At 42.0% G+C, this 17253-nt stretch overlaps 1 protein-coding gene across 5 annotated transcripts in view; it reads right to left on the bottom strand.

The window, feature by feature from the left end:
• LOC106561880 (BTB/POZ domain-containing protein 9) overlaps window positions 1–17253 on the bottom strand; it is a 19043-nt gene extending 1790 nt beyond the window's left edge. For 3 of the 5 annotated variants that reach the window (XM_082957626.1, XM_082957627.1, XM_082957628.1), the window contains exons 1-9: window positions 15341–15410; window positions 11466–11678; window positions 7480–7843; window positions 6920–7190; window positions 2472–2691; window positions 2023–2142; window positions 1654–1763; window positions 776–965; window positions 511–618 (exon numbers count right to left, since the gene is read on the bottom strand). In XM_082957626.1, the coding sequence (XP_082813752.1) occupies window positions 511–618; window positions 776–965; window positions 1654–1763; window positions 2023–2142; window positions 2472–2691; window positions 6920–7190; window positions 7480–7843; window positions 11466–11678; window positions 15341–15387 (1643 nt within the window). In that variant the 5' untranslated portion in view covers window positions 15388–15410. Of the gene's footprint in view, window positions 1–510; window positions 619–775; window positions 966–1653; window positions 1764–2022; window positions 2143–2471; window positions 2692–6919; window positions 7191–7479; window positions 7844–11465; window positions 11679–15340; window positions 15411–16273; window positions 16534–17062 lie in introns of those variants that run through there. The other 2 variants (XM_014126157.3, XM_014126159.3) reach the window with 2 other exon arrangements.

The following is a 17253-nucleotide window of genomic DNA, read 5'->3' as shown; positions in this document are numbered from 1 at the left end:
AATCTAAAATGGTTAGATAAAATGCTACTCTTGCAACATTTAAGTAGTTGTAGAGCAGCCAAAACCTTGACAACCAAGAAGTAGGCTTGTGACAAGTATCGTGATACTCAGAAAAAGTGTGGCAAGGAAACCAAACAGAGGTCATAACTTTTTAAACATGAAGCAGATTTAAAATTTCTTCAAGAAAGCAGACCTAATGTTGGAAACTAACATTATGTTGAGTCACATGTGTTTACTGTCTAAGCTATAGCACATACCATTTGACATAAAGCTGGGTTTTAAAGGACCAAATAGTTGTCTGCTCGAGTTCATTTTTGTCACAAAAACAGGTATTTTCACAACCCTATTAAAAAAAAAAGGCTCCATTATTTTTCCTTGTCCATGTTTCCCTACAGTGGAAACTTAGAATTTACAGTTGTCCACAAAAAAAAAACTGTAAGCAAATAACAGAGACCAGCAGAGGAGAGACAAGAGAAGAATACATTGAAACAGGGGGATTCACATTCTCACCTGCAAGCCACTTTGGTACGGTCCACCACCTTGGTCCACTGCTGCTGGTTGGTGGACAGCTCGATGTAGTAACTGTAACTGCGGTTATCACAATCCCAGAGCAGCAGTCTGTCCAGAAACACACAAACCATTGGACTGATGCCGAGGGCAGGGTCTCAGTCACTCCCCGTACCTGAGCTGGATGACAATGGCATCAACTCTGGCTAAAGTAGTGCACTGTATTAGTGCACTATATAGGGTGCCATTTCAGGCACAGCCCCCTTACCTGAGTGAGCCCAACATGTAGGGCTGGGCCAGTTGGATGACGATGGCCCCTGAGCCCAGCTGGTGGCAGGTGTAGCCCGAGTCCCAGTCGTAATTGGAGGTGTCCCCGTTGAGCAGGGCGTTGCGGCTCCGGCTCACACCCTCGATCACACTGGCCCCGCATGCGATGGTTGCCACGTTACGGTCAGGGACTTGAGTAGGGGGTGTTGAGGGAGAGGTGAGTGAGGGATTTCGCTAGTAGCTTAATCATCTCGGGCTATTAAGGCCCAAGAGGTTTCTTACAACAAACAAAAAAAATATCTGGGGTCTGGGAAACTGGGACCAAGTCAAGTACTGGAAGCAAATTCCCAAAGTAACAGAGTAGGAGTGGTGATATTTGATCCATTTTAGATCATAAGGAATAAGACATGGACAAGGAGGACCAGATCCTTGATCAGCACTCTAACAGAGACCTTTTGAATACATGTGCTGACTAGAAACATGCTTTTTAGTCCAGGAATAGGCTCAACATATACAGAACAAAAATATAAATGCAACATGTAAAGCGTTGTTCCCATGGTTTCATGAGCTGAAATAAAAGATCACAAGAAATCTTTCATACACACAAGCTCAGCTCACACAAATATGTTCACATCCCTGTTCGTGAGCATTTCTCCTTTGCCAAGATTATCCATCCACCTGACTGGTGTGGCATGTCAAGAAGCTGATTAAACAGCATGGTCAACACAGGTGCACCGTGTGCTGGGACAATAAAAGGTCACTAAAATGTGCAGTTGTCACAGTTTTGTCACAAAACCGATCTGGGGACATTTTTCAATCAAATCCCTAATAGAAAAGCTATGAAAATATCCCCAAGAACTGACAGAAAAACATCCTTACCCAGGAGTCCTTTCTCCAGAATGTATCGTCGCTGTGTGAACATGCACTCAAAGGCCACCAGGTGGAACACCTTGTTCACGGTGTTGTGTGTCCCCACAATGCGTACATACCTGTGAGACAAAACAGCTCATGAGACATGTATGCATGTATGTAAAGATACCATATCACACAAGTCTATAGGTGCATTATTATGCTAGACCATCATATTTAACCAAATATATCCACAGTTGTCATTTTACCCCCATTGAAAAACGTCAACTTCATTAATTTAACCTTCAATACCAATTCTTATTTACAATGATTTTCAAAATTCTCATTTATATCAGAGGGGGAAGCAAGTTTTTGCTTTGCGGCTCTGTGTTAGTTTACCTGCAGACACGCGCTGTGAAGAATAGACTCTGCCAGGAACGACAGAGTAACTTGGAGTGGTCCACTACACGCACCCAGTCCAGCTCATCCATAGACACCTCCACATAGTAAGAGTACGACCTAGATAGAGAGAAAGAGTGATGTACAGTATTACAAATCCATGCTTAGGGCCATACTAATTTCTTGACACAATCCAACAGATGCATTAATATATGGAAAATGCAAGCAGAAAAGTGAACTTTCAGACTGCCTAACAGGAATGAAGAATTTCACCCAGGTTTGAAATGTGTTACGGGGTTGTCTCTTTTGCAGTGGCAATGCAGAGATCAGATCTCAAATTGGCTGTAGAAGTGTTTGTCTAAGGAAACGCATTAATATCATGGAGATGTGCAATTACAAGAAAAAAATAAGAAAAACCTTCACCACCAACAATTTGTCAATGGTGTTACCTGCTGTCGCGGTCCCACAGCAGCAGGCGTACGTGGTTGACAATGTAGGGTTGGCCCAGCTTGACTTGGATGCCTGCACGCCCGTCCTCCTCAATGGGGTGCCGTGAGAAGCCGTGGTCCAGGTCATAGTTCTGCGTGTCTCCGTCCAGCAGCGCTGACTTCAGCTCGCCCTTCACCACCTGGGCACCGTGCTTCATGGTGGCAATGTTCTCCTCTGGGACTGGTGGGGGGGGTGTCAAGGGGCACAGTTTAGGTCACTTTTGGTATCAGCTAGTGGTGTATTCAAAAGCATTAGAAAGAGGAAGCATAACCCAATCCTCACAGAAGATACCATCAGTTACCATCACTAATTGCTACCCAGTTAATGCTCTTCACATTTACTAATCACTCTATCTATACTGAACATGGTCCCATGTTTCATAAGCTGAAATAAAATATCCCATAAATTTCCTATACACACAGAAAGCTTTTTGCAAATGTTTTTCCCCCCACAAAATTGTTTACGTCCCTGTTAGTGAGCATTTCTCCTTTGCCAAGATAAACCATCCACCTTACTGGTGTGGCATATCAAGAAGCTGATTAAACAGCATGATCATTACACAGGTAAACCTTGTGCTGGGGGACAATAAAAGGACACTAAAAATGTGCAGTTTTATCATCCAACACAACGCCACAGATGTCTCAAGTTCAGAGTACGCAATTGGCATGGTGACTGCAGGAATATCCACCAGAGCCATTGCCAAATAATTTTGTTTCTTTCCCTTCCATAAGCCACCACCAACTTCATTTTAGAGAATTTGGCCGTACGGCCAACCGGCCTCACAACCTCAGACCACGTGTAACCACACCAGACCAGGACCACATTCGGCTTCTTCACCTGCGGGATCATGTGAGACCAGCCACCCGGACAGCTGATGAAACAATGTGTTTGCACAACCGAAGAATTTCTGCACAAACTGTCTTAAACCGTCTCAGGGAAGCTCATCTGCGTGCTCGTAGTCTTAACCAGGGTCTTGACCTGACTGCAGCTCGGCAACTTCAGTGGGCAAATGCTCACCGTCGATGGCCACTCTACTGTACCGGGCAGATGAGTGTATTATGATGTGTGGGCGAGTGGTTTGCTGATGTCAACATTGTGAACAAAGTGCCCCATGGTGACAGTGGTGTTATGGCATTGGCAGGCATAAGCCACAGACAACGAACACAATTGCATTGGGAGTGGGACAACATTCCACAACCACCAAACAGCCTGAGCAACTCTACGCGAAAGAGATGCATCGCGCTGCATGAGGTAAATGGTGGTCACACCAGATAACTGGTTTTCTGATCTACGCCCCTACCTTTTTTTTTAAGGCATCTGTGACCAACAGATGCATTCAGTGAGGGAAAAAAGTATTTGATCCCCTGCTGATTTTGTACGTTTGCCCACTGTCAAAAAAAATGATCAGTCTATTTTAATGGTTGGTTTATTTGAACAGTGAGAGACAGAATAACAACAACAAAAAATCCAGAAAAACGTATGTCAAAAATGGTATAAATTGATTTGCATTATAATGAGGGAAATAAGTATTTGACCCCCTCTCAATCAGAAAGATTTCTGGCTCGCAGGTGTCTTTTATACAGGTAACGAGCTGAGATTAGAAGCACACTCTTAAAGGGAGGCTGGAATGGGCTACAAGACCATCGCCAAGCAGCTTGGTGAGAAGGTGACAACAGTTTGTGCAATTATTCGCAAATGGAAGAAACACAAAAGAAATGTCAATATCCCTCGGCCTGGGGCTCCATGCAAGATCTCACCTCGTGGAGTTGCAATGATCATGAGAACGTTGAGGAATCAGCCAAGACCTACACGGGAGGATCTTGTCAATGATCTCAAGGCAGCTGGGACCATAGTCACCAAGAAAACAATTGGTAATACACTACGCCGTGAAGGACTGAAATCCTGCAGTGCCTGCAAGGTCCCCCTGCTCAAGAAAGCCCATATACATGCCCGTCTGAACATCTGAATGATTCAGAGGACAACTGGGGGAAAGTGTTGTGGTCAGATGAGACCAAAATGGAGCTCTTTGGCATCAACTCAACTCGCCATGTTTGGAGGAGGAGGAATGCTGCCTATGACCCCAAGAACACCATCTCCACCGTCAAACATGGAGGTGGAAACATTATGCTTTAGGGGTGTTTTTCTGCTAAGGGGACAGGACAAATTCACAGCATCAAAGGGACGATGGACGGGGCCGTGTACCGTCAAACCTTGGGTGAGAACCTCCTTCCCTCAGCCAGGACATTGAAAATGGGTCGTGGATGGGTATTCCAGCATGACAATGACCCAAAACACACGGCCAAGGCAACAAAGGAGTGGCTCAAGAAAAAGCACATTAAGGTCCTGGAGTGGCCTAGCCAGTCTCCAGACCTTAATCCCATAGAAAATCTGTGGAGGGAGCTGAAGGTTCGAGTTGCCAAACGTCAGCCTCGAAACCTTAACCTGTTGGGGCTAGGGGGCAGTATTTGCACGGCCGGATAAAAAACGTACCCGATTTAAACTGGTTACTACTCTTGCACAGAAACGAGAATATGCATATAATTAGTAGATTTGGATAGAAAACACTCTAAAGTTTCTAAAACTGTTTGAATGGTGTCTGAGTATAACATAACTCATATGGCAGGCCAAAACCTGAGAAGATTCCATACAGGAAGTGCCCTGTCTGACAATTTGTTGTCTTTCTGTTGCATATCTATCGAAAATACAGCATCTGTGCTGTAACGTGACATTTTCTAAGGCTTCCATTGGCTCTCTAAAGCCGCCAGAAAGTGGAATGGGGCGTCTGCTGTCTCTGGGCAAAGAACAGCAGCAGAGTTTGTGAATGGTCAGCCTGGGGACAGTGAGACTGAGATGCGCAGTCACGAGACTACTCCATTTTTTTTCTTTCAGCCTTTGAATGAATACAACGTCACCCGGTTGGAATATTATCGCTATTTTACGAGAAAAATAGCATAAAAATTGATTTTAAACAGCGTTTGACATGCTTCTAAGTACAGTAATGGAATATTTAGAATTTTTTTGTCACGAAATGCGCTCGCGCGTCACCCTTCGGATGGTGACCTGAATGCACGAACAAAACGGAGCTATTTCAATATAACTATGGATTATTTCGAACCAAAACAACATTTGTTGTTGAAGTAGAAGTCCTGGGAGTGCATTCTGACGAAGAACAGCAAAGGTAATCCAATTTTTGTAATAATAATTCTGAGTTTAGTGAGTCCCAAACTTGGTGGCCGAGCCATGTACTCAGAATATTGCAAAATGTGCTTTCGCCGAAAAGCTTTTTTAAATCTGACACCACGATTGCATAAAGGAGTTCTGTATCTATAATTCTTAAAATAATTATGTATTTTGTGAACGTTTATCATGAGTAATTTAGTAAATTCACTGGAAGTTTGCGGTGGGTATGCTAGTTCTGAACATCACATGCTAATGTAAAAAGCTGGGTTTTGATATAAATATGAACTTGATTGAACAAAACATGCATTATTGTATAACATAATGTCCTAGGTGTGTCATCTGATGAAGATCAAAGGTTAGTGCTGCATTTAGCTGTGGTTTTGGTTTTTGTGACATATATGCTTGCTTTGAAAATGGCTGTGTGATTATTTTTGGCAGGGTACTCTCCTGACATAATCTAATGCTTTGCTTTCGCTGTAAAGCCTTCTCTAAATCGGTCAATGTGGTTAGATTAACGAGAGTCTTGTCTTTAAAACGGTGTAAAATAGTCATATGTTTGAGATATTGAAGTTAAAGCATTTGAGGTAGTTGTATTTCGCGCCACGCGATTCCACTGGCTGTTAACTAGGGTGGGACGCTAGCCCATAGAAGTTAATGACTTGGAGAAGATCTGCAAAGAGGAGTGGGACAAAATCCCTCCTGAGATGTGTGCAAACCTGGTGGCCAATTACAAGAAACGCCTGACCTCTGTGATTGCCAACAAGGGTTTTGCCACTAAGTTATGTTTTGCAGAGGGGTCAAATAGTTATTTCCCTCATTAAAATGCAAATCATTTTATAACATTGACATGTGTTTCTCTGGATTTTTTTTTTTGTTATTCTGTCTCTCTGTTCAAATAAACCTACCATTAAAATTATAGACTGATCATTTCTTTGTCAGTGGGCAAACATACAAAATCAGCAGGGGATCAAATACTTTTTTCCCCTCACTATATCTGTATTCCCATTCATGTGAAATCCATAGATTAGGGCCTAATGAATTTATTTAAAATTGACTGATTTCCTTATATGAACTGTCACTCAGTAAAATCTTTGAAATTGTTACATGTTACGTTTATATTTTTGTTCAGTGTAATTTCAACAAGTTTACACACCACCACAGTTTTGGCAAAGATTGATGTCCACGTTTAATAGTGTAATTATGGCTGGATAGTTGACCAGTTACTCACTGAGCATGCCTCGGTAGTTAAGGTCCATGTCGCGGCTCTCCGAGCGCGTCTTAATGGCGTCGAGCAAGTTGTCAGGACTGAGGAGGCCAGAGGGCCGCACCACATTTAGCATCTCCATCAGGCTCATGAGGGGCAGGCGCACTGCCGACATCACTTCCTGCGCTGCCACCTCGTTGTTACAGTTGTGCCGGCACCAGCGGCACAGCGCCTGGAAGATGTCCCGCTCGGTGGCGGCAAACGAGTCTCGCTGCACCACAGCCAGAAGAGCAGTCTGCAGAGAGGGAGAAAGGACATGGACCCTTTTCATCTAAATCCATCAAAACATGCTTTCATCCAGCCACCGTAACATAGCGTCATCTTTTATCCATCCATGCATCATACTTTCATCCATCCCGTCATCATAACTTCTTTCAACTGTTAGTTTGTCCAGCCATCCATCTCATCATGCCTTTTCAACTTCTTTCATACAGTTTTACCTTTTATCCATCTGTCCATATACAGCACTTTATTACTAGGTATTTCCACATCACCCTTCCCTTCCACATTTGCCACTGTCTCACCTTAGAGAGAGTGAGGAAGCAATCTGATGCCAGCACCTCGGGCGCCTGCCGGTCCATGTAGGCGCAGCACGCCTGCGCCAGGCCCCCCAGGCAGTAGAGGCTGGCCACATCGTACACCAAGCATACATTCTGCGTGTGCAGCACCGTGCGCAGAAAATCACAGGTGCTGTCCTCTAGTGGCTGGAGGCCGTAGCGGTGCGCCAGGCCCAGGAAGTCCAGTAAAACGTCCTCGCGGGCCGTACTCAGGCTCACCCGGCCCGTGTACAGGTACTGCAGGAGCATGGAGAATGCCTCAGCCTGCGTGTCCTCCAGGGGCACCTCTGCCTGGGGCTGGGACTCCTTCATGCCATTAAAGAGCATGGCTCTGTGGAGGGATGGAGGGACGCTTGTCAGGTTTGTGTAAAGGGGTAGGGAGCTGGGTGCACCTTCAACCTGAAGAGCTATGGGAGGATTTCAACCAAGCACTGCAGCACCTGATTCAAATAGGCTTGTTGGGTCAATCTCGAATGGATACATTGGTTAACCTCTCTAGGGTAGGTGGCACCAAATCGTCCCACCTACGTAACAGCCAGCGGAATCCTGTGGCGCGTTATTCAAATACCTTAGAAATGCTATTACTTCAATTTCTCAAATATATGACTATTTTACACCATTTTAAAGACAAGACTCTCGTTAATCTAACCACACTGTCCGATTTCAAAAAGGCTTTACAACGAAAGAAAAACATTAGATTATGTCAGCAGAGTACCCAGACAGAAATAATCAGACACCCATTTTTCAAGCTAGCATATAATGTCACATAAACCCAAACCACAGATAAATGTAGCACTAACCTTTGATGATCTTCATCAGATGACAACCCTAGGACATTATGTTATACAATACATGCATGTTTTGTTCAATCAAGTTCATATTTATATCAAAAAACAGCTTTTTACATTAGCATGTGACTAGCATGCGACTAGCATTCCCACCGAACACTGCCGGTGAATTTACTAAATTACTCACGATAAACGTTCACAAAAAGCATAACAATTATTTTAAGAATTATAGATACAGAACTCCTCTATGCACTCGATATGTCCGATTTTAAAATAGCTTTTCGGTGAAAGCACATTTTTCAATATTCTCAGTAGATAGCCCGGCATCACAGGGCTAGCTATTTAGACACCCAGCAAGTTCAGCACTCACCAAAGTCAGATTTACTATAAGAAAAATGTTATTACCTTTGCTGTCTTCGTCAGAATGCACTCCCAGGACTTCTACTTCAATAACAAATGTTGGTTTGGTCCCAAATAATCCATCGTTATATCCAAATAGCGGCGTTTTGTTCGTGCGTTCAAGACACTATCCGAAAGGGTAAATAAGGGTGACGAGCATGGCGCAATTCGTGACAAAAAAAATTCTAAATATTCCATTACCGTATTTCGAAGCATGTCAACCGCTGTTTAAAATGAATGTATGCCATTTTTCTCATAAAAAAGCGATAATATTCCGACCGGGAATCTGCGTTTAGGTAAACAGACGAAAGAAAATAAAGCATGGGGTCGACTCGGGCACGCGCCTAAGCCCATAGTACTCTGATCGACAACTTGCCAAACGCGATAATGTGTTTCAGCCAGAGGCTGCCTCGATATCGTTCAGCTTTTTCCCGGGCTCTGAGAGCATATGGGAGCCATAGGAAGTGTCACGTTATAGCAAAGATCCTCAGTGTTCAATAAAAAGAGCCAAGATGAAACACAACTTGTCAGACAGGCCACTTCCTGCATGGAATCTTCTCAGGTTTTGGCCTGCCATATGAGTTCTGTTATACTCACAGACACCATTCAAACAGTTTTATAAACTTTAGGGTGTTTTCTATCCAAAGCCAATAATTATATGCATATTCTAGTTACTGGGCAGGAGTAGTAACCAGATTAAATCGGGTACGTTTTTTATCCGGCCGTGTCAATACTGCCCCCTAGCCCTAACAGGTTAACCTCTTATGGCTAGGGGGCAGTATTTTCACGGCTGGATAAAAAACGTACCCGATTTAATCTGGTTACTACTCCTACCCAGTAACTAGAATATGCATATACTTATTATATATGGATAGAAAACACCCTAAAGTTTCTAAAACTGTTTGAATGGTGTCTGTGAGTATAACAGAACTCAAATGGCAGGTCAAAACCTGAGAGATTCCTTTACAGGAAGTGGCCTGTCTGACCATTTCTGGAACTTCTTTGCCATCTCTATCTTTTACAAAGGATCTCTGCTCTAACGTGACACTTCCTACGTCTTCCATGGGTGCTCAGAGCCCGGGAAAAAACAGAATGTCATCATCCCAGCCCCAGGCTGAAACACATTATCGCCTTTCTCAAGTGGCCGATCAAGGGACTGTGGGCTTAGGCGCGTGACCTGGCCGCCCCCGTCTTTGTGATTTTTTCCTCTGTTTGCCGAAAAGGAGATTCCCGGTCAGAATATTATCGCTTTTCTACGAGAAAAATGGCATAAAAATTTATTTTAAACAGCGGTTGACATGCTTCGAAGTACGGTAATGGAATATTTAGAATTTTTTTGTCACGAATTGCACCATGCGCGCGACCCTTCTTTACCATTCGGATAGTGTCTGGGACGCACGAACAAAACGTCGCTATTCGGATATAACGATGGATTATTTTGGACCAACCCAACATTTGCTATTGAAGTGGCAGTCCTGGGAGTGCATTCTGACGAAGACAACAATGGTAATGAAACTTTTATAATAGTAAATCTGATATTGGTGAGTGCTAAACTTGCCGGGTGTCTAAATAGCTAGCCCGTGATGGCTGGGCTATGTACTTAGAATATTGCAAAATGTGCTTTCACCAAAAAGCTATTTTAAAATCGGACACATCGAGTGCATAGAGGAGTTCAGTATCTATAATTCTTAAAATAATTGTTATGCTTTTTGTGAACGTTTATCATGAGTAATTTAGTAAATTCTTAGCAAATTCCTCCGGAAGTTTGCGGGGGGTATGCTAGTTCTGAACGTCACATGCTAATGTAAAAAGCTGTTTTTTGATATAAATATGAACTTGATTGAACAAAACATGCATGTATTGTATAACATAATGTCCTAGGTGTGTCATCTGATGAAGATCATCAAAGGTTAGTGCTGCATTTAGCTGTCTTCTGGGTTTTTGTGACATTATATGCTAGCTTGAAAAATGGGTGTCTGATTATTTCTGGCTTGGTACTCTGCTGACATAATCTAATGTTTTGCTTTCGCTGTAAAGCCTTTTTGAAATCGGACAGTGTGGTTAGATAAAGGAGAGTCTTGTCTTTAAAATGGTGTGAAATAGTCATATGTTTGAAAAATTGAAGTTTTTGTATTTTTGAGGAATTTGTAATTCGCGCCACGTCTATCATTGGATATTGGAGCAGGTGTTCCGCTAGCGGAACCTCTAGATGTAAGAGGTTATACAAGGACCAGTGTCATGTTCCTTAGGCACCAAACAAACAGGGAGGGATTACCTTGACCAATTGGCTAGAACGCGCTAATCTCCATGCCCTAAATGAACACAACCCAGCCTTGCCTACTCATGGTTTAGACTTCAGAGACAGTGACTAAAGTAACCTGTAGTCACTAGTAGGGTTGGCACAATTACCGTATAACTGTGTTACCAACAATTATGGATGAAGACCGTCATAAAAACAAAATAAGCCTCATAACAGCTGACAAAGCAGACAGCCGTGATTTGTGTGGTTGAGTCAGTTTCTGCTGTAACATGGACTCTACACTAACATGGACATGAAACGTTGTTGCTCCTAGCTGAAACATGCAAGATGTTGTTGCAAACAAGTCTTTGGATGCCTAGGCATCGCCCCTCTCCTGCAGCAGCACATGCAGTCATGAACAGATGAGAGGATAAAATGTGAGTCTTAAAAAAAAAAAAAAAAAAGGATTACGGTAACCGCAGTAATTTGGCTGACCAATAACTGTCCCAGCCCTAGTTACTAGTTACCTGAAATATTGGCACCGTGACGCCAAGATGACCCGGTGGGCAGGGAAGCGCTTCCCCTCGACAACAAATGTGACATCACTGTACTCCTCGCCAGACACCAGAGCGCCCAGGTGCTCCGACAGCAGGTGCAGATGGTCTATCTCTGACACCGAGGTCAGTGACCGCAGGGGGTGGCTGTTACTCATGGCACACAGCAAGACGGCGCCGTCACATCTGGAGCGAGAGAGAGGAGTAATTTTACATTCAATGCTTGTTTTTCAATGAATTTCAGTTTAAATCAAAGCCAAGTCACGTGACTAACTGGGTTAGAGAATGTTATTGAACACATTCTTGGCATTGGTATCCGAGATAGGCCTACAGGCTACAAAGCGATCAGAATTCTTGAATGAGTCACTGATTATTCAGAACCACAACTGCAATTTGGATTTCATGCACAGTACGGCCATTTCCTGAAAAGTAACAATTAGGTTAGGTTAATCTAGGCCTATAAGACCACCTTTACTAATTAAAGTGTGTCAAGGGCTCCAGAAAGTCAGTCTCAAGACAAGAAAGTAACCTTGTTATTGAGGAAGTAGCTGACATTAACAAAATTCACTTGTCAAACGTACAGCAGATCATGCTACTCGTGCAGTCCAAGTACTGATGATTTGGCAATGATACAAGGGGTGTGAGATGGCAATGATGACATAGCTATCTGATGGAGAACGTACAGTAAACTTATCACAGCCATACCACAGATAGAACAATGAGACAGACATTTCACTGGATCTATAACTGTGAAGCATCCGGTTGGAGTTTCCACTCACTACCAAATATGGTGATGCAAAGAAGCACAGTGGGCAGCAAGTGGGAGAAGATGGATTTAGATAGATGTCGGCCAATATTTTGCCAATTTTCTCATCGATGAAACATTTAATCTCCATACAGTTTTCTGTTTCCCAAAACCAAAATCTGTAACAGAGTGGACTGCGTTTTGAAAACTTTACCCATTACCAAAGTAAAAAAAAAAAAAAAAAAAAAATTGAGTTTAGAAGGAGTGCAAGGCTAATTGAGTTACTGCACACGTGCACTTCAGAGTAGGCGTTCCCTAACAGAAATATGCAAATAAATGCTAGAACACGCCAATAGGATCCCACTAGCTCATGCTTGGCTCTGCCCACTATGATTAATTTGCTACCATTGGAAACAGGCTATGGTCTATCTTGGGTTAGTTCTAAATCACTTTGACCATACCAACTGTTAGTTAACTAGATATCAAATTGTTGACATCAACATTACATTAGCTACCTGACACTGTACTAGATAACTTGTGCTAGCTAGCTGTTTTTTTTTGTATTGCGTCACACGAACATTGTGCAAAACACCACACAACAAAAGCACATGCATAAAACCAGAGACACACAAAAAAAGCATTTTACACTATAGACAAGTTACATTGACAAACACTAGATACTTTGATAATTTGCGATTTATACCTATTAGGGATGTTAAATAATATAGTAAAACCAATGCCAAAAATATTTTTTACCTCTCTGGGGTATGTGGAACGCTAGAGTCCCACCCGCGGGACACACTATTCAACAGCCAGTGAAATAGCAGGGCGGCAAATTCAAAACAAAAATCTCAATTCAAATTTCTCAAACATACAACTATTATATCCCATTTTAAAGTAACACTTCTCGTTAATCCAACCACATTGTCCGATTTCAAAAAGGCTTTACGGCGAAAGCATAACATTAGACTATGTTAAGACAGCACCTATACAAGAAAAACCACAGCCATTTTCCAAGCAAGGAGAGGCGTCACAAAAACCAGAAATACAGCTAAAATTAATCACTAACCTTTGATGATCTTCATCAGATGGCACTCATAGGACTTCATGTTACACAATACATGTATGTTTTGCTCGATAAAGTTCATATTTATATCCAAGAACCCCATTTTACATTGGCGTGTAATGTTCAGAAATGTTTTGCCTCCAAAACTTCCGTTGAACGAGCACATCAATTTACAGAAATACTAATCATAAACGTTGATAAAATATTAAACTGTAATTCAAAGAATTATAGATACACTTCTCCTTAACCTGTTATGGCTAGGGGGCAGTATTTTCACAGCCGGATAAAAAAATGTACCCAATTTAATCTGATTATTACTCCTGCCCAGAAACTAGAATATGCATATAATTATTAGCTTTGGATAGAAAACACTCCAAAGTTTCTAAAACTGTTTGAATGGTGTCTGTGAGTATAACAGAACTCATTTGGCAGGCCAAAACCTGAGAAGATTCCATGCAGGAAGTGCCCTGTCTGACAATTTCTTGCCCTTCTTGATTATCTCTATCCATTACAGAGGATCTCTGCTGTTACGTGACACTTCCTACGGCTCCCATGGGCTCTCAGAAGGCGGCAAAAAGCTGAATCGTGGCTTTGCAGGCTCTGGTTGAAAAAAAGTAGCGCGTTTGGGTGTCTAAATGGCTAGCCGTGATGGCTGGGCTATCTACTGAGAATATTGCAAAATGTGCTTTCACCGAAAAGCTATTTTAAAATCGGACATATCGAGTGCATAGAGGAGTTCTGTATCTATAATTCTTAAAATAATTATGTTTTTTGTGAACGTTTATCGTGAGTAATTTAGTAAATTCACCGGCGGTTCTGAACGTCACATGCTAATGTAAAAAAGCTTGTTTTTGATATAAATATGAACTTGATTGAACAAAACATGCATGCATTGTATAACATAATGTCCTAGGGTTGTCATCTGATGAAGATCAAAGGTTAGTGCTGCATTTAGCTGTGGTTTTGTTTTTTGTGACATATGCTAGCTTGAAAAATGGGTAGTCTGATTATTTCTGGCTGGGTACTCTGCTGACATAATCTAATGTTTTGCTTTCGCTGTAAAGCCTTTTTGAAATCGGACAGTGTGGTTAGATTAACGAGAGTCTTGTCTTTAAAATGCTGTAAAATAGTCATATGTTTGAAAAATTGAAGTTTTCAGATTTTAGAGGAGTTTGTAATTCGCCTATCATTGGATATTGGAGCAGGTGTTCCGCTAGCGGAACGTCTAGATGTAAGAGGTTAATGCAACCGCTGTGTCAGATTTCAAAAAAACTTTACCGCGAAAGCACACTTTGCAATAATCTGAGTTCAGTGTTCAGACACGAAACCAAACCCGCCATTTTGTGGAGTCAACAAAACTCAGAAATGATATAAATATTCACTTACCTTTGATGATCTTCATCAGAATGCCCTCCCAGGAATCCCAGGTCCACTATAAATGTTTGTTTTGTTCGATAAAGTCCATCATTTATGTCCAAATACCTCCTTTTTGGTTCACGCGTTCAGTCCACTACTCCAAATGCAGGAAGCGTGCACGAAATGTCACGACGAAAAGTTCAAAAGTTATATTTACGTTCGTAGAAATATGTCAAACGATGTATAGCATCAATCTTTAGGACGTTTTTAACATAAATCTTCAGTAATATTCCAACTGGACAATTCCAATGTCTTCAGGAAAGGAACACAGCTAACGCTCGTGTGAGCGCGCGCCTCTGAGATCATGTCATTTTCTCACTCATCAACTTCCAGGCCCTCTTGTTTGCTCCATATTCACAGTAGAAGCATGAAACAACGTTCTAAAGACTTGACATCTAGTGGAAGCCGTAGGAAGTGCAAAATGAGCCCTAAGTCACTGTATTCTGTATAGGCAATCACTTTAAAAACTACAAACCTCAGATTTCCACACTTCCTGGTTGGATTTGTCTCAGGTTTTTGCCTGCCATATGAGTTCTGTTATACTCACAGACATCATTCAAACAGTTTTAGAAACTTTAGGGTGTTTTCTATCCAGATCTACTAATAATATGCATATCCTACCTTCTGAGCCTGAGTAGCAGGCAGTTTAATTTGGGCACGCCTTTCATCCGGACGTCAAAATACTGCCCCCTACCCTAGAGAAGTTTTAAAAAAAAATGTACCCATTAAGTACATTTTATGTATTAAAAGATTAGGAGACAGATTAAAGGATTTTTAAGACTCAAGACAATTGAGACGGATTGTGTATGTGTGCCATTCAGAGGGTGAAAAATATTTAAGTGCTTTTGAAAGGGGTATGGTAGTAGGTGCCAGGCGCACAGGTTTGTGTCATTCTCAACAGTTTCCCGTGTGTATCAAGAATGGTCCACCACCAAAAGGACATCCAGCCAACGTGACAACTGTGGTGTCAACATGGGTCAGCATCCCTATGGAATGCTTTTGACACTTTGTAGAGTCCATGGCCTATCGAATAGAGGCTGTTCTGAGGGCAAAAGGGAAGGTGTTCTTTATGTTTTGTACACTCAGTGTATTACACATTGTCTATCAGGAATATCAATAACCACTGTCATTTGGTATCTGCTTTAGAAATTAAAACTTCGCCTTTAAAATTGTGGGCTAGAATGGCAACCCCCGCTGAATGAAGAGAGCCGTTCGCTAACCATGTCATTGACATTTCCAAAAAGTATCGTCTTCCGAACATGAATGCGTCTCTTGTACAAAAATAAGATCCGCATCACCGTCTTTACAAAATACAAAATAGTAACCAGATTCAAATTCATTAAAAGTCAAATAAAATAAGAGAAATAAATAACTTATCTGGGATTAAGTGATTAAACGGTTTAGAAAAAAACTCGCTAAACGGAATGCAAAACACGATTACCACCGAGTGGGACCTTCCGTTTTATTTTTGACTCCCAAGGCGATGGTCAAAATCTACAGCATTATCCATGTACTTCTTTCAAAGCTCTGGTGCCACATTCAGGCTGATATCACCTTTACATTTTCGTTGGTCTCTTCTGGAACCCCGTTTCTTGACAACTTGAATCTCGCTAAATGCAACATTCACAGACGCATAATACGTTCTCCTTTACCATCTTCTCCAGGTTGTCAGCCCTCTCGTCTATTTTAACCGCGTAATTCCTTGGATGATGTTCGCATGCAGATCATAAAGGGCGATATCATTTCGCTTCATCTTGTGGGCAGAGGTTTATTTGAGTCTGTTCACTGCGATATCCGAGTCACTTAAAACTCCTTCCGCATCAGTAAACATTTCGTCCTCAGATGAGTCAGGGCCAAGGGGATGTCTGCCAAGGGGAGTAATCATGTTCAGTAACTAGGCTAGCTAACGTTTCTATTCTTGACAGCATCCTTGTGGCTAACTTAGCCTTCTTTACATTTTCGTCTTGCGACATGTTAGAAGGTTCTTTCGACTAATGGAGGAATTGCTTTATAGTCTTAGTTTTAACGTTTTTTCATGGCTTCCCCCAAAAAGTTTGAGGGATAAAGTTTAAATTAGGCGCACACGGTTGTTGCGACTGCACTTGTCGCCATCTTGACGTTAGTCACCCCATAGTTAGTACAACTGAGGTCGCTTCCATCTAACGTTAATTAGCCAGTTTATTTATCTCACTGACATTTGCGTGTAACTCAATCACTGACCCTATTAAATAGCCATACGCCACGGGAGGCTTAGCGATGTAAAGTTACCAGCGTTAGCCAGCTAGTTCTGGTTAGCTAGCTTGCTCTGCTAACGTAACAAGCAAACAAAATCGATTCCCTTACCTGAGCTAAAGTCGTTATCTTGTCTGCCCCTTTCAAGTGACAGCACCTTCTTTTAACAAACCTGAACACTGTCAGTGGAAAACGTCAAATAACATAGATGCAAAATTAAGCACAGGGATTTCAGTTGCAAACAAGTAGCTATGGATGCTAACCGGATGTTGTTAAGTAATGAAATGCGGCAGATACGTAAT

Source organism: Salmo salar, chromosome 11 (genome assembly GCF_965601325.2).
Source record: "Salmo salar chromosome 11, fSalSal1, whole genome shotgun sequence".
In the NCBI taxonomy this organism is placed as follows: Eukaryota; Metazoa; Chordata; class Actinopteri; order Salmoniformes; family Salmonidae; genus Salmo; species Salmo salar.
The sequence above is the reverse complement of the archived record's forward strand: the minus strand, read 5'-3'. Positions and strand labels throughout refer to the sequence as shown.